Here is a 21,582-nt window from a genome sequence, read left to right on the forward strand (position 1 = left end):
GAGAATAGAGAGAGGGAGAGAGGGGAGACACTGGAGAATAGAGAGTGGGAGAGAGGGGAGACACTGGAGAATAGAGAGAGGGGGAGACACTGGGGAATAGAGAGTGGGAGAGAGGGGAGACACTGGAGAACAGAGAGTGGGAGAGAGGGAGACACTGGAGAATAGAGAGTGGGAGAGAGGGAGACACTGGAGAATAGAGAGAGGGAGAAAGGGAGACACTGGAGAATATAGTGGGAGAGAGGGGGGACACTGGAGAAAAAGAGAGAGGGAGAGAGGGGAGACACTGGAGAATAGATAGAGGGAGAGAGGGGAGACACTGGAGAATAGATAGAGGGGAGACACTGGAGAATAGAGAGAGGGGGAGAGGGGAGACACTGGGGAATAGAGAGAGGGAGAGAGGGGAGACACTGGAGAATATAGAGAGGGAGAGAGGGGAGACATTGGAGAAAAGATAGAGGGAAGACACTGGAGAATAGAGAGAGGGAGAGAGGGGAGACACTGGAGAATAGAGAGTGGGAGAGAGGGGAGACACTGGAGAATAGAGAGAGGGAGAGAGGGGAGACACTGGAGAATAGAGAGAGGGGAGACACTGGAGAATAGAGAGAGGGAGAGAGGGGAGACACTGGAGAATAGAGAGAGGGGAGACACTGGAGAATAGAGAGAGGGGGAGAGGGGAGACACTGGAGAATATAGAGGGAGAGAGGGGAGACACTGGAGAATAGAGAGTGGGAGAGAGGGGAGACACTGGAGAATAGAGAGTGGGAGAGAGGGGAGACACTGGAGAATATAGAGGGAGAGAGGGGAGACACTGGAGAATAGAGAGTGGGAGAGAGGGGAGACACTGGAGAATAGAGAGTGGGAGAGAGGGGAGACACTGGAGAATAGAGAGAGGGAGAGAGGGGAGACACTGGAGAATAGAGAGAGGGAGAGAGGGGAGACACTGGATAATAGAGAGTGGGAGAGAGGGGAGACACTGGAGAATAGAGAGAGGGAGAGAGGGGAGACACTGGAGAATAGAGAGAGGGAGAGAGGGGAGACACTGGAGAATATAGAGGGAGAGAGGGGAGACAATGGAGAATAGAGAGTGGGAGAGAGGGGAGACACTGGAGAATAGAGAGAGGGAGAGAGGGGAAACACTGAGAATAGAGAGAGTGAGAGAGGGGAGACACTGGAGAATAGAGAGAGGGGGAGACACTGGGGAATAGAGAGTGGGAGAGAGGGGAGACACTGGAGAATAGAGAGAGGGAGAGAGGGGAGAAACTGGAAAATAGAGAGAGGGGAGGGGAGACACTGGAGAATAGAGAGAGGGAGAGAGGAGAGACAATGGAGAATAGAGAGAGGGAGAGAGGGGAGACACTGGAGAATAGAGAGAGGGGGGACACTGGATAATAGAGAGAGGGAGAGAGGGGAGACACTGGAGAATAGAGAGAGGGGGGACACTGGAGAATAGAGAGAGGGAGAGAGGGGAGACACTGGAGAATAGAGAGAGGGGGAGACACTGGAGAATAGAGAGAAGGAGAGAGGGTGGACACTGGAGAATAGAGAGTGGGAGAGAGGGGAGACACTGGAGAATAGAGAGAGGGGGAGAGGGGAGACACTGGAGAATATAGAGGGAGAGAGGGGAGACACTGGAGAATAGAGAGTGGGAGAGAGGGGAGACACTGGAGAATAGAGAGTGGGAGAGAGGGGAGACACTGGATAATATAGAGGTGGAGAGGGGAGACACTGGAGAATAGAGAGTGGGAGAGAGGGGAGACACTGGAGAATAGAGAGTGGGAGAGAGGGAGACACTGGAGAATAGAGAGAGGGAGAGAGGGGAGACACTGGAGAATAGAGAGAGGGAGAGAGGGGAGACACTGGATAATAGAGAGTGGGAGAGAGGGGAGACACTGGAGAATAGAGAGAGGGAGAGAGGGGAGACACTGGAGAATAGAGAGAGGGAGAGAGGGGAGACACTGGAGAATATAGAGGGAGAGAGGGGAGACACTGGAGAATAGAGAGTGGGAGAGAGGGGAGACACTGGAGAATAGAGAGAGGTAGAGAGGGGAGACACTGGAGAATATAGAGGGAGAGAGGGGAGACACTGGAGAATAGAGAGGGGGAGAGGGGAGACACTGGAGAATAGAGAGAGGGAGAGAGGGGAGACACTGGAGAATAGAGAGAGGGAGAGAGGGGAGACACTGGAGAATATAGAGGGAGAGAGGGGAGACACTGGAGAATAGAGAGTGGGAGAGAGGGGAGACACTGGAGAATAGAGAGAGGGAGAGAGGGGAAACACTGAGAATAGAGAGAGGGGAGACACTGGAGAATAGAGAGAGGGAAAGACGGGAGACACTGGATAATAGAGAGAGGGGAGACACTGGAGAATAGAGAGAGGGGGAGACACTGTAGAATAGAGAGAGCGAGAGAGGGGAGACACTGGAGAATAGAGAGAGGGGAGAGAGGGGAGACACCGGAGAATAGAGTGAGGGAGAGAGGGGAGTCACTGGAGAATAGAGAGAGGGAGAGAGGGGAGACACTGGAGAATAGAGAGAGGGAGAGAGGGGAGAGATGGGAGACACTGGAGAATAGAGAGAGGGGAGACACTGGAGAATAGAGAGAGGGAGAGAGGGGAGACACTTGAGAATAGAGAGAGGGGGAGAGGGGAGACACTGGGGAATAGAGAGAGGGAGAGAGGGGAGACACTGGAGAATAGAGAGAGGGAGAGAGGGGAGACACTGGAGAATAGAGAGAGGGGAGACATTTGAGAATAGAGAGAGGGGAGACACTGGAGAATAGAGAGAGGGGGAGAGGGGAGACACTAGAGAATAGAGAGAGAGGGAGAGGGGAGACACTGGAGAATAGAGAGAGGGAGAGAGGGGAGATACTGGAGAATATAGAGAGGGAGAGAGGGGAGACACTGGAGAATATAGAGAGGGAGAGAGGAGAGACACTGGAGAATAGAGAGAGGGAGAGAGGGGAGACACTGGAGAATTGAGAGCGGGAGAGAGGGGATACACTGGAGAAAAGAGAGAGGGAGAGAGGGGAGACACTGGAGAACATAGAGAGGGAGAGAGGGGAGACACTGGAGAATAGAGAGAGGGGAGACACTGGAGAATAGAGAGAGGGGGAGACACTGGGGAATAGAGAGAGGGGAGACACTGGGGAATAGAGAGAGGGGAGACACTGGAGAATAGCGAGAGGGGAGACACTGGAGAATAGAGAGAGGGGAGACACTGGAGAATAGAGAGAGGGAGAGAGGGGAGACACTGGAGAATAGAGAGAGGGGAGACACTGGAGAATAGAGAGAGGGGGAGAGGGGAGACAATGGAGAATATAGAGAGAGGGAGAGGGGAGACACTGGAGAATAGAGAGAGGGAGAGAGGGGAATAACTGGAGAATAGAGAGAGGGAGAGAGGGGAGTAACTGGAGAATAGAGAGAGGGAGACACTGGATAATAGAGAGAGGGAGAGAGGGGAGACACTGGAGAATAGAGAGAGGGAGAGAGGGGAGACGCTGGAGAATAGAGAGAGGGAGAGAGGGGAGTAACTGGAGAATAGAGAGAGGGAGAGAGGGGAGTAACTGGAGAATAGAGAGAGGGAGAGAGGGGAGACACTGGAGAATAGAGAGAGGGAGAGAGGGGAGCCACTGGAGAATAGAGAGAGGGGAGACACTGGAGAATAGAGAGGGAGAGAGTAGAGACACTGGAGAATAGAGAGAGGGGAGACACTGGAGAATAGAGAGAGGGAGAGAGGGGAGACACTGGAGAATAGAGAGAGGGGAGACACTGGAGAATAGAGAGAGGGGGGAGACACTGGGGAATAGAGAGAGGGGAGACACTGGAGAATAGAGAGAGGGAGAGAGGGAATAACTGGAGAATAGAGAGAGGGAGAGAGGGAGTAACTGGAGAATAGAGAGAGGGAGACACTGGATAATAGAGAGAGGGAGAGAGGGAGACACTGGAGAATAGAGAGAGAGGGAGAGAGGGGAGACGCTGGAGAATAGAGAGAGGGAGAGAGGGGAGTAACTGGAGAATAGAGAGAGGGAGAGAGGGGAGTAACTGGAGAATAGAGAGAGGGAGAGAGGGGAGACACTGGAGAATAGAGAGAGGGAGAGAGGGGAGCCACTGGAGAATAGAGAGCGGGAGAGAGGGGAGACACTGGAGAATAGAGAAAGGAGAGAGGGGAGACACTGGAGAATAGAGAGAGGGAGAGAGGGGAGACACTGGAAAATAGAGAGAGGGGGAGACACTGGGGAATAGAGAGAGGGGCGACACTGGAGAATAGAGAGAGGGAGACACTGGAGAATAGAGAGAGGGAGAGAGGGAGACACTGGAGAATAGAGAGAGGGGAGACACTGGAGAATAGAGAGAGGGGGAGACACTGGGGAATAGAGAAGGGAGACACTGGAGAATAGAGAGAGGGAGAGAGGGGAATAACTGGAGAATAGAGAGAGGGAGAGAGGGGAGTAACTGGAGAATAGAGAGAGGGAGACACTGGATAATGAGAGAGAGAGAGAGGGGGAGACACTGGAGAATAGAGAGAGGGAGAGAGGGGAGACGCTGGAGAATAGAGAGAGGGAGAGAGGGAGTAACTGGAGAATAGAGAGAGGGAGAGAGGGGAGTAACTGGAGAATAGAGAGAGGGGGAGAGGTGAGACACTGGAGAATAGAGAGAGGGAGAGAGGGGAGCCACTGGAGAATAGAGAGAGGGGAGACACTGGAGAATAGAGAGGGAGAGAGTAGAGACACTGGAGAATAGAGAGAGGGGAGACACTGGAGAATAGAGAGAGGGAGAGAGGGGAGACACTGGAGAATAGAGAGAGGGGAGACACTGGAGAATAGAGAGAGGGGGAGACACTGGGGAATAGAGAGAGGGGAGACACTGGAGAATAGAGAGAGGGAGAGAGGGGAATAACTGGAGAATAGAGAGAGGGAGAGAGGGGAGTAACTGGAGAATAGAGAGAGGGAGACACTGGATAATAGAGAGAGGGAGAGAGGGGAGACACTGGAGAATAGAGAGAGGGAGAGAGGGGAGACGCTGGAGAATAGAGAGAGGGAGAGAGGGGAGTAACTGGAGAATAGAGAGAGGGAGAGAGGGGAGTAACTGGAGAATAGAGAGAGGGAGAGAGGGGAGACACTGGAGAATAGAGAGAGGGAGAGAGGGGAGCCACTGGAGAATAGAGAGCGGGAGAGAGGGGAGACACTGGAGAATAGAGAAAGGGAGAGAGGGGAGACACTGGAGAATAGAGAGAGGGAGAGAGGGGAGACACTGGAAAATAGAGAGAGGGGGAGACACTGGGGAATAGAGAGAGGGGCGACACTGGAGAATAGAGAGAGGGGAGACACTGGAGAATAGAGAGAGGGAGAGAGGGAGAGAGGGGAGACACTGGAGAATAGAGAGAGGGAGAGAGGGGAGACACTGGAGAATAGAGAGAGGGGAGACATTTGAGAATAGAGCGAGGGGAGACACTGGAGAATATAGAGAGGGAGAGAGGGAGACACTGGAGAATAGAGAGAGGGGAGACACTGGAGAATAGAGAGAGGGGAGAGGGGAGACACTGGAGAATAGAGAGAGGGAGACATTTGAGAATAGAGCGAGGGGAGACACTGGAGAATATAGAGAGGGAGAGAGGGGAGACACTGGAGAATAGAGAGAGGGGAGACACTGGAGAATAGAGAGAGGGGGAGAGGGGAGACACTAGAGAATAGAGAGAGGGGAGACACTGGAGAATAGAGAGAGGGAGAGAGGGGAGACACTGGAGAATAGAGAGAGGGAGAGAGGGGAGACACTGGAGAATAGAGAGAGGGAGAGAGGGGAGATACTGGAGAATATAGAGAGGGAGAGAGGAGACACTGGAGAATATAGAGAGGGAGAGAGGAGAGACACTGGAGAATAGAGAGAGGGAGAGAGGGGAGACACTGGAGAATTGAGAGCGGGAGAGAGGGGATACACTGGAGAATAGAGAGAGGGAGAGAGGGGAGACACTGGAGAACATAGAGAGGGAGAGAGGGGAGACACTGGAGAATAGAGAGAGGGGAGACACTGGAGAATAGAGAGAGGGGGAGACACTGGGGAATAGAGAGAGGGGAGACACTGGAGAATAGAGAGACGGGATACACTGGAGAATAGCGAGAGGGGAGACACTGGAGAATAGAGAGAGGGGAGACACTGGAGAATAGAGAGAGGGAGAGAGGGGAGACACTGGAGAATAGAGAGAGGGGAGACACTGGAGAATAGAGAGAGGGGGAGAGGGGAGACAATGGAGAATATAGAGAGAGGGAGAGGGGAGACACTGGAGAATAGAGAGAGGGAGAGAGGGGAGACACTGGAGAATAGAGAGAGGGAGAGAGGGGAGACACTGGAGAATAGAGAGAGGGGAGACACTGGAGAATAGAGAGAGGGGGAGAGGGGAGACAATGGAGAATATAGAGAGAGGGAGAGGGGAGTCACTGGAGAATAGAGAGAGGGGAGACACTGGAGAATAGAGAGGGAGAGAGTAGAGACACTGGAGAATAGAGAGAGGGGAGACACTGGAGAATAGAGAGAGGGAGAGAGGGGAGACACTGGAGAATAGAGAGAGGGGAGACACTGGAGAATAGAGAGAGGGGGAGACACTGGGGAATAGAGAGAGGGGAGACACTGGAGAATAGAGAGAGGGGAGAGGGGGAATAACTGGAGAATAGAGAGAGGGAGAGAGGGACACTGGAGAATAGAGAGAGGGAGACACTGGATAATAGAGAGAGGGAGAGAGGGGAGACACTGGAGAATAGAGAGAGAGGGAGAGAGGGGAGACGCTGGAGAATAGAGAGAGGGAGAGAGGGGAGTAACTGGAGAATAGAGAGAGAGGGAGAGAGGGGAGTAACTGGAGAATAGAGAGAGGGAGAGAGGGGAGACACTGGAGAATAGAGAGAGGGAGAGAGGGGAGCCACTGGAGAATAGAGAGCGGGAGAGAGGGGAGACACTGGAGAATAGAGAAAGGGAGAGAGGGGAGACACTGGAGAATAGAGAGAGGGAGAGAGGGGAGACACTGGAAAAATAGAGAGAGGGGGGAGACACTGGGGAATAGAGAGAGGGGCGACACTGGAGAATAGAGAGAGGGGAGACACTGGAGAATAGAGAGAGGGAGAGAGGGAGAGAGGGGAGACACTGGAGAATAGAGAGAGGGAGAGAGGGGAGACACTGGAGAATAGAGAGAGGGGAGACATTTGAGAATAGAGCGAGGGGAGACACTGGAGAATATAGAGAGGGAGAGAGGGGAGACACTGGAGAATAGAGAGAGGGGAGACACTGGAGAATAGAGAGAGGGGGAGAGTGGAGACACTGGAGAATAGAGAGAGGGGAGACATTTGAGAATAGAGCGAGGGGAGACACTGGAGAATATAGAGAGGGAGAGAGGGGAGACACTGGAGAATAGAGAGAGGGGAGACACTGGAGAATAGAGAGAGGGGGAGAGGGGAGACACTAGAGAATAGAGAGAGGGGAGACACTGGAGAATAGAGAGAGGGAGAGAGGGGAGACACTGGAGAATAGAGAGAGGGAGAGAGGGGAGACACTGGAGAATAGAGAGAGGGAGAGAGGGGAGATACTGGAGAATATAGAGAGGGAGAGAGTGGAGACACTGGAGAATATAGAGAGGGAGAGAGGAGAGACACTGGAGAATAGAGAGAGGGAGAGAGGGGAGACACTGGAGAATTGAGAGCGGGAGAGAGGGGATACACTGGAGAATAGAGAGAGGGAGAGAGGGGAGACACTGGAGAACATAGAGAGGGAGAGAGGGGAGACACTGGAGAATAGAGAGAGGGAGACACTGGAGAATAGAGAGAGGGGGAGACACTGGGGAATAGAGAGAGGGGAGACACTGGAGAATAGAGAGAGGGGAGAGAGGGGAGAAACTGGAGAATAGAGAGAGGGGAGACACTGGAGAATAGAGAGAGGGGGAGAGGGGAGACAATGGAGAATATAGAGAGGGAGAGAGGGGAGACACTGGAGAATAGAGAGAGGGGAGACACTGGAGAATAGAGAGAGGGGGAGACACTGGGGAATAGAGAGAGGGGAGACACTGGAGAATAGAGAGAGGGGGAGAGGGGAGACAATGGAGAATATTGAGAGAGGGAGACACTGGAGAATAGAGAGAGGGAGAGAGGGGAGAAACTGGAGAATAGAGAGACGGGAGACACTGGAGAATAGAGAGAGGGGAGACACTGGAGAATAGAGAGTGGGGGAGAGGGGAGACACTGGAGAATAGAGAGAGGGGGAGGGTGGAGACACTAGAGAATAGAGAGAGGGGGAGGGGGGAGACACTGGAGAATAGAGAGAGGGGAGACACTGTAAAATAGAGAGAGGGTGAGTGGGGAGACGCTGGAGAATAGAGATTAGGGGTTCCCCCACAGTGAACTTGTATTTGGCATCAGACCCCAGCCAAGATCATCCAATAAAGCATGATTGGATGCATAATTTCATAATCATACACTATATATATACAAAAGTATGTGGACACCTTTAAATTAGTGGATTCGGAGCCACACCCGTTGCTGACAGGTGTATACAATCGAGCACATAGCCATGCAATCTCCATAGACAAACATTGGCAGTAGAATGGCCTTAATGATGACCTCAGTGACTTTCAACGTGGCACCTTCATAGGATACCACCTTTCCAACAAGTCAGTACTTTAAATTTCTGCCCTGCTAGAGCTTCCCCGGTCAACAGTAAGTGCATTTATTGTGAAGTGGAAACGTCTAGGAGCTACAAAGGCTCAGTCGCAAAGTGGTAGGCCACACAAGCTCACAGAACGGGACCGCCAAGTGCTGAAGCGCGTAAAAATTGTCTGTCCTCGGTTGCAACACTCAATACCCAGTTCCAAACTGCCTCTGGAAGCAACATCAGCACAAGAACTGTTCGTCAGGAGCTTCATGAAAAGGGTTTCCATGGCCGAGCAGCCGCAGACAAGCCTAAGATCACCATGCGCAATGCCAAGTGTCGGCTGGAGTGGTGTAAAACTTGCCGCCATTGGACTCTGGAGCAGTGGAAACGCATTCTCTGGAGTGATGAATCATGCTTCACCATCTGTTAGACCGACGGACTAATCTGGATTTGGCGGATTCCAGGAGAACGCTAACTGCCCGAATGCATAGTGCCAACTGTAAAGTTTGATGGAGGAGGAATAATGGTCTGGGGCTGTTTTTCATGGTTCGGGCTAGGCCCCTTAGTTCCAGTAAAGGGGAATCTTAACGCAGTCGGCGTTCCAATTTATCCCAAAGGTGTTCGATGGGGTTGAGGTCAGGACTCTGTGCAGGCCAGTCAAGTTCTCCCACACCGATCTCAACAAACCATTTCTGTATGGACCTCGCTTTGTGCATGGGGCATTGTCAAGCTGAAACAGGAAAGGGCCTTCCCCAAACTGTCGCCACAAAGTTGGAAGCACAGAATCGTCTAGGTCATTGTATGCTGTATTGTTAAGATTTCCCTTCACTGGAACTAAGGGGCCTAGCCCGAACCATGAAAAACAGACAGCCCCAGACCATTATTCCTCCTCCACCAAAGTTTACAGTTGGCACTATGCATTCGGGCAGATAGCGTTCTCCTGGCATCCGCCAAACCCAGATTCGTCGGTCTGACAGATGGTGAAGCGTGATTCATCACTCCAAAAAACACGTTTCCACTGCTCCAGAGTCCAACGGCGTCAAGTTTACACCACTCCAGCCGACGCTTGGCATTACGCATGGTGTGGCTGAAATAGCTTAATTCACTAATTTGAAGGGGTGTCCACATACTTTTGGCCAGTGTATTTGAATACGGTCCTAAAAAAAAGTACTACTTTTTAAAACAATTTGAATACAGATCTCAGAAAGTAACTACTTTTTAAAAAACTATTTGACTACAGATCTAAGAAAGCAACTACATAAAAAAAATATTTCAATACAGATCTCAGGAAGAGACTATTTTTCTGAAACTATTGGATTGGCTGCCTTCAACTAATGTCAGGGCTGTATCTGGAACTGCATGTTGAAGATAGAAATATAATTAATAAAGCAATCTCCTAAACTATACCAATACATCTGACATTCAGATTTAATCTACACAATACATTTCTATCTGAACATTTTGTAAATGTTCATTATCCTTAATATCCATTACCCCAAGTGTACATAATCAAGTAATAGCCAACCAATTCACACAGGGTTTGCCAAACTCGATCCTGCCCCCCTACACAACTGATTAAAATAATCAAAGCTTGATGATGAGTTGGTTATTTGAATAAGCTGTGTAATGTTAGGGGGAAAAACCAAAACGTGCACTGGGGGTGGCAAGGTCGAGATTGGGAAACCCTGAATAAACCAATAATATGTTGTACAGATAAGTATAAATATATTGTGATGCTCAACTACTGTATGACTCTTTCAACAAGCCACTCAAGGTTAAAAGCTGCAATCATTTTTATGATACTTGAAAATACTCATTTTTGAAGGGAGAAAAATCATGGACCTATTTTGAAAAATCATGGGCCTATTTTTTATTAATTAATTTTATTTGTATTTCAACTTTATTTAACCAGGTAAGCCAGTTGAGAACAAGTTCTCATTTACAACTGCGACCTGGCCAAGATAAAGCAAAGCAGTGCGATAAAAAAAAAAAACAGTTACATATGGGGTAAACAAAACATAAAGTCAAAAATACAACAGAAAATATATATACAGTGTGTGCGAATGTAGTAAGTTATGGAGGTAAGGCAATAAATAGGCCATAGTGCAAAATAATTACAATTTAGTATTAACACTGGAATGATAGATGTGCAAGAGATGATGTGCAAATAGAGATACTGGGGTGCAAATTAACAAAATAAATAACAATATGGGGACGAGGTAGTTGGGTGAGCTAATTTCAGAATGGCTGTGTACAGGTGCAGTGATCGGTAAGCTGCTCTGACAACTGATGCTTAAAGTTAGTGAGGGAGATAAGAGTCTCCAGCTTCAGAGATTTTTGCAGTTCGTTCCAGTCATTGGCAGCAGAGAACTGGAAGGAATGGCAACCAGAGGTGTTGGCTTTGGGGATGACCAGTGAGATATACCTGCTGGAGCGCAGACTACGGGTGGGTGTTGCTATGGTGACCAGTGAGCTAAAATAAGGCGGGGATTTGCCTAGAAGGGATTTATAGATGACCTGGAGCCAGTGGGTTTGGCGACGAATATGTAGTGAGGACCAGCAAACGAAAGCGTACAGGTCAGTGGTGGGTAGTATATGGGGCTTTGGTGACAAAACCGATGGCACTGTGATAGACTACATCCAATTTGCTGAGTAGAGTGTTGGAGGCTATTTTGTAAATGACATCGCCGAAGTCAAGGATCGGTAGGATAGTCAGAATAACGAGGGCATGTTTGGCAGCATGAGTGAAGGAGACTTTGTTGCGAAATAGGAAGCCGATTCTAAATTTAACTTTGGATTGGAGATGCTTAATGTGAGTCTGGAAGGATAGTTTACATTCTAACCAGACACCTAGGTATTTTAACAATGAAAAGGCTTTGTCTACATTAAATTAAACGATATATGTGACATTGCTACACACAAGGATATACCATAACATTTGAAATTCTTAATTCAATAAAGCCACAAACTTCTGAATGTAGTTTGTATGACTAGACATGCCGTAGGTAGTAGCATGCACGGGTTTCACGTGTTTGTTGTTATTGTCGCCACTGTCTACAGTCAGTGGCTCCTTGTGCAGCAAACAACGTGAGACATCTCTAATCAACGTAAAATTGAAATAAAATTACGGAATTACTGTACATTTCTTCAATGAAAAGGAGTAGGCTACAACGACGAGCAACCACCAGGTAGGCTGCTGTTTAATCTGAATGGAGTTGTACTGTATGTAGACAAGCACAGGCTCAATTAGCCTAGGTAGCTAACATAGCTGGCTATTTTAGCGGACCCTCGAGTTTAGTCCGCTATGTTTAGCGTTCACGTTAGTTTGCGACTGCAAGACAGTCATTCACCTCCTGCAGTGTAGGTAGCCGCACATTTGCGATAGTTAAAACCAACGAAATGTATTTTCTGTCTTTTGAAACTAATACCACGACTGAGAACGAAGTCTTGTCAAATATGTGTTTGAAAAAATGTTTAAAAGTCTGTGTCAAACTGATAAAAGGCGTATTTATACCAAACCAAACTCCAGGTTTAGCGCTATGGGCGCCGCCATGTTGTTGTCTTCAGAAACAGGAAGTAACTATGCACCAACACCGGAAGTGACGCTGCCCAAATATTTTTCTCCGCTTCATATATATTTTTTTGCTTTCATCCCTTACCTTAGCGTTTCAACCATCCCAAGCAGTACACATGTAATGTTACATACCGGTACATTGTTGCCTATCCCAGCATTGCGTTTGGAAAATAATTTTTTAAAAACTGTTTAATGTAAGTCTGAAATAAGCTTTTTTTCTTTGCCTTTTCGTTTAGAAAAGTAACTTTGAAAGTTTGAGGGTATTTCTAATAGCCTACTATTTTAAAAGGTGTGATTATAACAGTCTCATAACAATACCATATGCAACAAAATAGGAAAACTCATACATTATGTTTTGTAAAAGTGAGATGGGTGGTTGAAGTAGTGTGTGTGTGCGTGTGCGTGCGTGCGTGCCTGTGTGTTTGTGTGTGATGGTGATGCTGTGTTGCAGGCGCAGCCCCCCCTCCCCCTGTCCTCTGTCATATTGGTGACAGGCCTGTCCCGATTTGGGTGGAGATTGAATTGCAAATCTCCTGCCTTCTGTTAGCATACAAGGCTTCGGTGGCCCTTTCTAGACGCCATTCATGTGGTAATGAGGAAATCCAGGAGTAGAGGCTGGTCTGGATGGGTGAGGTGGATGCTGAGGGGGGTCAGAAAACAAGGGCAAAAGGAGACCACAGACAGACTGCTGTCCAGGGAAAAGGAGACTACAGACAGACTGATGTCCAGGGAAAAGGAGGCAACAGACACACTGATGTCCAGGGAAAAGGAGACTACAGACAGACTGATGTCCAGGGAAAAGGAGGCAACAGACAGACTGATGTCCAGGGAAAAGGAGGCAACAGACAGACTGATGTCCAGGGAAAAGGAGGCAACAGACAGATTGATGTCCAGGGAAAAGGAGACTACAGACAGACTGATGTCCAGGGGAGTGGACAAGACATCCTCTAGTGCTAGACAAGCAGCAGCATCCTCAAGGGACCTGTAATTACACAGGCAGGGCAGGGGTTAAATTGGGGTTTTGTAGGTGGAGGAACTGTCCCCAGCCCTCCTCACAACTCATTGCTTCCAATTCTAAAATGCTGGAACTCCTTATGTAACACCTGGTTTACAGGGCCAGACCAAACTAATTACATATTTGTTAGTAACATAGCAGTAATAGCCAGTAGTCTTTCATACTAGAGTTTCAACAATATTATAGTGGCACAGCACAGGAGGTTGGTGGCACCTTAATTGGGGAGGACGGGCTCGTGGTAATGGCTGGAATGGAATAGGTGGAATGGTATCAAATACATCAAACACATGGTTGCAGGTTTTTGATGCCATTCCATTTGCTCTGTTCCAGGCATTATTATGAGCCATTCTCCCCTAAGCAGCCTCCTGTGTGGCACGGTAATTTTTTACTAGAAAGCAATGGTTCAGACCGTGTGTGTGGCGTGGCTGTGACAAGAGGGGTGGCTACAAGGAACTCCTTTATAGATTCAGATAGCCAAGTATTACCACATTAGTATTAACCCATCAGTGTGATGTCACTTCACATTAACGCTAAGCTTGTCTGAGTTCTTCCTCTGCTGTCATGCCGCCATAACACGCTAAGCTCTCCCTGATCCCAGACCAGCGCATAACCGGGGTCTATATTCATGGAGCTGATCTAGGATCATAATGAATTATGGAAGTGAAGGGAAAAGGAAGGGAGATAGCTAGTCAGTTTCACAACTGAATGCATTCAACCGTAATGTGTCTTCCGCATTTAACCCAACCCCTCTGAATCAGAGAGGTGCGGGGGGGCTGCCTTAATCGACGTCCACGTCCACGTCGAATTAGATTACATGGACGGGGGGGGGACATGATTCTAGATAAGCATTCGTACTCTGATACGCTTTGTGAATATGAGTCCTGGTTGACCATAACATTCCAAACACACACACATATCTCAAGCCCACCTCACATATCTCAAGCCCACCTCACATATCTCAAGCCCACCTCACATATCTCAAGCCCACCTCACATATCTCATCGACACATTTGATCGGCTGCGTTTGGTGGTGGTGCATTGAACCCACACAAACACAATACAATTGGTGCTGCTATGTGATAAATTAGATGAATGATATGCTGCCATGGACATGCAGCTAGGTCACACATGGATAGCTGACAATGGAGAACACAATGGGTTTGCAGTGAAAAGAGGCAGAGAGGATTAGATTAGCAGTGAATTGGTGAGAATGGGATGGGTTTGGGGAAAAAAGAGAGCCATGGTCTGTTTCAGTGAGCAGCATTTAAAGAAATAGAAGAATGAACATGTTACATGGCTCATGGAGGCAGGGGCTAGCAGAGAGAATGCACTCTGTGTGGCCTATTGTAATCTACACACCCCATAGTTACTGCTACGTAGCTTATGTAACTAATAGGAAAGTACATCAACTCCTTTCCTCTCTTCCTCAGCATCAACACACGCTGGAATGTCTTCATCATGTCCTTTTTGAATTAGAGAGAGTTTCATCGCAATAAATCTTCTGTTTGACATTGTTTCTCTGCCTCCCACGCCATACCATTGTCTTCTTGGCATGGTGGGGGGGTGAGAGACAGAGAGGGGTGCATGGGGGGCATCAGCGGCAGTGACCCAGTCTCTCCTGTCTCTTCTTAGCCAAGGCTGAGGGAATGGATGTGTCATTGTGTCTGACAGTGCAGCTAGGAGCAGAGCACCCCTTCTCTGACTGGCACTGGCCCACAGCTGCCTGCATGGGCTGAGTCCTGACTCTTAACATGGGCTGAGTCCTGACTCTTAACATGGGCTGAGTCCTGACTCTTAACATGGGCTGAGTCCTGACTCTTAACATGGGCTGAGTCCTGACTCTTAACATGGGCTGAGTCCTGACTCTTAACATGGGCTGAGTCTTGACTCTTAACATGGGCTGAGTCCTGACTCTTAACATGGGCATGCTGCTATGTGTTGTCCCCTCCCCCAGTCTCTACCACTACCCCACTCTAAGCTCTGTTCAGTTAACCAAACACAAACTCACACTGCTCTGCCTGTTCTTTTCACCATGTCTCCACCACCATCTTGTCCCCACCCGCACTGACCATATAGAGTCACGTGAGACTCTTGTTATCTAATGCCCAGCCCTGAGCTGCAGTGCACATGCTCGGTAGCTCAAAGACAGGCGAACACACACGGACATATGTGCACACATTTCACAGGTCATCAGGCTTTTATTTTTAAATGGCAACTCATCTCATCTTCTCTGATGTCAAGTAGTTCTATCTCACTAGTATGCAACACCTTTTAACCGCGCCGTCTGTTACCCATGAAGCTAGCTGAAACACTGTGTACACAAGTAGCAAGACAAGGATGAAGTCAGGGGTGATGTTTAAAGCTCCTGATGCGACTCTCGCTCAACATTGTTAGTAAGACAGTGCTGCCATCTGGCGATTACTACTTTGATTATACCGAGCAGTGACTAGAGTCAATAGAATCAAGCCATAGTCCTACAAAGCATTGACACAACCTTTCTTTATTTGAAAAACAAGTGAACCGTTATGCATAAAAAAAACATGGGGGTCACAATCATGGGAGTCTTTTGTCCTGTTTCTTTACAGGTTCATCATTCCAGATTGACTATTTACAACAGGGAAAAACCACACATGTAATCTGTACAACATAAGGCGAGACAAACATCATTACATACAGCACATCATCATTGATCCTAAACCAGTAGGCTTTATTCGCAAAAAACACAAACAAATACTCAGATCACAAGATTCAATTCAAGATTCACTCTGGATTGTTTTGCTGACTGAACAACAGTGCCCTCTTCTGTACAGAAGGGATGACCAATTGTACTCACTGGCTGACTGGGGTCATATTTATTAGGGCACACCGTAGCAAAACGTTTTGCAACAGAAGAAAAAAACAAAAGTTTCTTATTGGACAAGTTCAGATAATCCTTCCCTGTTTCAGTCTGTTTTCCTTTGTTTGGTGCCTAATGAATACAACCTGGGATGCACCGTCTGTCTGGCACTCACACAAAACTCACATCCTCAGGGGAAGCAGTGTCTACTCTGCTTGTTTCCTATGGGGCTAAACCATTAATTGATTTATTTATTAATTAGTTAATTGATTAATTAAAGTGATTGCATAGATCTGAGAGTCAGCCTAAATACATCATTGATTAGAAACCAATCAGCAGACACTGACGATAAAATAACTGAAAAGAACTCATCATGATCATCATTCATAGTGCTTTTGTGTTGACAGTAACGTGACACTGCTTAGGAGTCGGCAGATGAAAGTTGCCAGGAATGATTCGATCAAAGGTCACAATGTATTTAGTTCCAAGGAAGTTGCCAGGTTCCTCTAAGCCCTCATGTTGAAGTTGCATTTTACATGGAATTTATTTCACTAAAGCATTTCAGCAACATTACATTTTTAGATGACATTTTATGAAGATGAATTTGAGTGAGTGAAATCGCATGACGATCCTACAATGACTTTGTAAATAAACTTTCTTCATGGTTTTGGAGTAGAATTGTTCTCAATTACTTTTCAACACTCTGTCCATATCAATCACACATCTTACATACAAAACAATATACCGTCCATCATACAGTCAACTAAGGGGGTTTGAGGTAGCCTGATCCCACATCTATTTGTGCTGTCGTTCCAAATCCTATGGGTATTGTTTGGCTGGCAATTACCATATGAGTTGGCGCAAAGACAGCACAGACAGATCTGGGACCAGGCTAGGTCTGAGGGGGGCCTCCATTCTGCCCTGAGAACGTTCTGGATCGCTTTCAGACCAAAGCACATGCATTCACGCCGGTTAAAACCTGAATACTACTGCAACAGCAGAGGCTCAAACATGTTATGTTATCATGTCAACAAAGTCTGTCAAACATGTTCCCATGACAACAAAGTAAGTCAGGAAGAAGAAAAAAAATCACTCAGGATTTGGAATGCCACGCCTTTCAAAAAATCTAAGTAACGCTCAAGAGAACAGCACAGTCAGTGTTTTTACATTATAACAAATGTGCCTGAAGTACAATAATTCACACAAAACAGGTGAGAGTGGATTAAGGGTATTTCTAATTGTGTGTGTGTGTGTGTGACAAGTGCGGAAAAAAACATGCTCAAATGATTTAAACAGGAGTCATCATGAAACATGAATGACATGCCAGAAACATGAATGACATGCCAGAAACATTAATGACGGGCCTCCCGAGTTGCGCAGCGGTCTAAGGCGTCACTACAGACCCGGGGTCGATCCCAGGCTGTGTCTCAGCCGGCCGCGACCGGGAGACCCATGAGGCGCCGCACAATTGGCCCAGCGTCGTCCGGGTTAGGGGAGGGTTTGGCCGGCTGGGATGTCCTTGTCCCATCGCGCTCTAGCAACGGTCGCCAGTTGTACAGTGTTTCCTCTGACACATTGGTGTGGCTGGCTTCTGGGTTAAGCGAGCAGTGTGTCAAGAAGCAGAGCGGCTTGGCAGGGTCGTGTTTCGGAGGACGCATGGTTCTCGACCTACGACCTTCGCCTCTCCCAAGTCTGTACGGGAGTTGCAGCGATGGGACAACACTGTAACTACCAATTGACATGAATGACATGCGAGAAACATTAATGACATGCCAGAAACATTAATGACATGCGAGAAACATTTATGACATGCCACAAATATTTCGCTACACCCACAATAACATCTGCTAAATATGTGACCAATGCAATTTGATTTTGATTTGATTTGAGAAACATTTATGACATGCCAGAAACGGAGGAAAGGAGAGGGGGGTGAATGCTTCTCAGAAGAGCCCTCATAAGAACAGCACACAAACAAAGTCCACAGAGAGAAAAGGCTTTTTGGCAGAGCACAGTATGTCAATAACTATCTTAACTAGACTGTGTTTTCCACAATGTCTGGGATATTGATCAATCACTCTCTTTGACAGCTGATGTGATTTGGAAACATAACATATATTATGACTTGTTCAAAACAGATAGATAAGAGACTGTCTGAGCACACTGCAGGGGACGTGATGGAATATGGAATGAAAGGCAGCCATGCAGAGAGTTTATACAAGAACAACAGATTCTAGAACACACTACCTCTCAGTCTGAAGCCGAGGTCTGGTGACACAGGTCATAGAGAGAGATCGTTTTATATCTATGATACAGGTGTCCTGAAGAGCACAAACATTGTGTTAAATATGACTGTCTCTAAGTTGGTGATACAACAGAGTGTGACAGTACTAATGAGGGAGGTTTGAGACAAATCAGAGCTTCCTCTTCCCTCTACTCCCTCCCCTGCGCTGTTTGACCCTAAGTGCACACCATACAATTATCTGTACTTTGAAGATAGGCAGAATATGTAGGTTCCCACACTGTTTAAGAGCTCTGAAAAAGCCCTTTGTGCCTTTTTGGGGGATATACAGTGAGACGCTCCTTCTCTTTTAGTGTACCCTAATCCTCTCTCAGTCCATTCTCTTGTGTCTGTTAGCTGCTTCCTCCCCTTGTATTCACATTGGAATCATACAGCAGCAGTGTGGGGAGACGGGCCATACCACTGTGAGTGCTGTGCTGTGTATAGGGGTGTTCAGTGAGATGGGTGCTATAGTTCACTGTGGCGTACAATAGGTTCCAGCTTGTAAGACAGAGCGGTCAGGACTTTGTCAAACTTCTCATAGCGCTCTGATTGGCTGCCCTGCGACCCCCGACTTCCCCATAGCAACCTCATCTGGAACTCTGTCCGGAAGATCTCCAGAACCTCCTCCCTCTCCTGGAAGCCTGGTGGAGGAGAGGAGAGAGAGGAGAGGACAGGAGGAGAGGAGAGGAGAAGAGGAGAGGAGGAGAGGAGAGGAGAGGAGAGGAGAGGAGAGGGAGAGGAGAGGAGAGGAGAGGAGAGGAGAGGAGAGGAGAGGAGAGGAGAGGAGAGGAGAGAGGAGACACCAGAACATAAGAGGAGAAGAGAAATAAAGAGAGTGATTGATCAATATTACAGACATTGTGGAAAACACAGTTAAGATAGTTATTGACATCCTGCTCAATACACTCATCGCCAGGGACTGTGTAGGAGCCATTTTGGCCAGTTTATGTGCTGTGTATATGTTGTCTGTCAAGGGTTATTTTGACTTGTTTTGTACACTAGAGGGCCCTATATGTTGGGGTCATGGGTCACTGGTCACGTGTGTATATAGGTAGCACAGGTGACCAGGAAGGGTTAGCACAGGTGAGAGGAGAGCACATACAGTTCTTACCGTATCACAGATACAGCTTATAGAATGCATCTCTCTGCACCTTTTGTATAGGAATATGAGCTATTTATATTTTATATGCGCAATAAATGGGAACTTCACCCAAAAAGAGTAACGTTTGGAAAGCTGATTTATGTGGACGTGTTATGGACAGCTCTCTCCTGTGCCAGTGGCTTTTCATAGGGAATCGCCACTACAGACTGGAATCAATAAGAACAGATAGTGATAAATGTCAACATACTGTAACCATCATCACCACACTAGCACAGATACCACAACAACCAACATCTCAACCATTATTTCAGATCAATGTCAATGAACCATTATATACATCATATTGAACACACACACACCGTCAGATAATACGATGCCTCAGCATCAAGGAGCAACACAACAACTTCAACATGTACCGCAACACTACAGTTATTAGTCAGTCAAATAAATCAATGCACAACATCCACTACTCAGACAAGCCCTTAGTGGTTAGTCCATAACAATATGGCAATAAAGCTGATTCGGCACACTACACTATAATACTATTATTACTCTATTTAATGGTTTCCCGGACCTGGATTAAACCTGTCACTAGACTAAAAAGCACTTCCAATGAAGATTGAATGAGTCTGTGATTATCGAATGATGAATGAGATTCTCTGAGTGTCTGACAGTAATCTAAGTCCGGGAAACCGACCTTGTGTGTGTGTGCAAGTCAAACACATACACAGCGCACACACAGCGCGTACACACACACAGCTCCCACAGGCCTTACCATGTAGTTTGGTCTCAGCGTTGGTGCGGTACAGCCCCCCATGGTGAGCGATGGTCCGGGCCGCCTCCAGGTGTGACATCACCACGTCAACCCCCGCCTCCACTTTCTCCCAGGGTTCTATCCCTGCCCCTGGCCCCTCCCCCACAGCCACACTCCTCTCCAGCAGAGACAGCAGAGGAACCACATGAGGGAAGGAGGTGTTGGACAGCACAGTGCTCTCTGGAACACACAGAGAGAGAAACACACATCTACACACAGATACCAGTGTCCTGTGCAAGTCAAACACACAACTCACGCAGAAACACACACACACACACACACCAACTCCATACCTTTGCCATCGTTCATGTTCTTCATGAAAGGCTTGAGCTTCTTCTCATAGAGGATGGCTCCTTCTGTGTGTCTCTGACGTAACGTCATCCACGTCTGCTCCAGACGAGAGATCTGAGAGAGAGACGGAGAGAGTGAGAGAAGAGAGGAGAGAAGAAGAGAGGAGAGAAGAAAAAGAGAAGAGAGAGAGAAATATAATAGCATGAGCCAATATAACACATAGATAATTATGTTCCCTCTACCGATATTTGGGTTTGTATGTGTGTGTATTACTGCATCTGTGTGTGTCTTACTGCGTCTGTGTGTGTATTAATGCGTCTGTGTGTGTATTACTGCGTATGTGTGTGTATTACTGCGTATGTGTGTGTATTACTGCATCTGTGTGTGTCTTACTGCGTCTGTGTGTGTATTACTGTGTCTGTGTGTGTATTACTGCGTCTGTGTGTGTATTAATGCGTCTATGTGTATTACTGTGTCTGTGTGTGTATTACTGTGTCTGTGTGTGTATTACTGCGTATGTGTGTGTATTACTGTGTCTGTGTGTGTATTACTGCGTCTGTGTGTGTATTAATGCGTCTATGTGTATTACTGTGTCTGTGTGTGTATTACTGCGTCTGTGTGTGTCTTTGTGTGTGTGTGTGTGTCTTTGTGTGTGTGTGTGTGTGTGTGTACTGTATATGTTTGGTCCATACCTGTGGTAGCTCCAGTGCTCTCATCACAGCGGCGAAGCCGAACATGTTCCCCAGGTTGCTCTTGAGTTCAGCAGCCAGCTGGATGGTCTTATGGAGCAGAGCAGCCCTCTCCTCTGTACTGCCTGTACAGCCCAGCAGGTCCACAGCCATCATTATAGACATAGTATAGAACCTGAGGAGGAGGGAGGGAGGAGGAGAGGAGGATGAAACAAGGAAGAATTGGAAGAGAACAGCATCAACGACAACCCTACTCCTAACCCTAGCTTCATGTAGACATCCCGGTTCTATCCTAACCCTAGCCTCAACTCGAACGCTAACCCTAGCTTCATGTCCATATCCCGGTTCAACCCT

The 21,582-nt window shown here is 47.7% G+C and overlaps 1 protein-coding gene across 3 annotated transcripts in view; it reads right to left on the reverse strand.

Annotated features, from left to right (window-relative positions):
* Positions 1-17,904: 17,904 nt before the first annotated feature.
* The window catches only part of LOC121573459 (SH2 domain-containing protein 3C), a 130,574-nt gene continuing 126,896 nt past the window's right edge, over positions 17,905-21,582 (reverse strand). For all 3 annotated transcript variants that reach the window (XM_041885464.2, XM_041885466.2, XM_041885465.2), the window contains 4 exons: positions 21,232-21,403; positions 20,542-20,653; positions 20,210-20,428; positions 17,905-18,973 (listed from right to left, as the gene is read on the reverse strand). In XM_041885464.2, the coding sequence (XP_041741398.1) occupies positions 18,798-18,973; positions 20,210-20,428; positions 20,542-20,653; positions 21,232-21,403 (679 nt within the window). In that variant the 3' untranslated portion in view covers positions 17,905-18,797. The remainder of the gene's footprint in view (positions 18,974-20,209; positions 20,429-20,541; positions 20,654-21,231; positions 21,404-21,582) is intronic.

The sequence above is a fragment of the Coregonus clupeaformis genome, chromosome 9 (assembly GCF_020615455.1).
Source record: "Coregonus clupeaformis isolate EN_2021a chromosome 9, ASM2061545v1, whole genome shotgun sequence".
Lineage (NCBI taxonomy): Eukaryota > Metazoa > Chordata > Actinopteri > Salmoniformes > Salmonidae > Coregonus > Coregonus clupeaformis.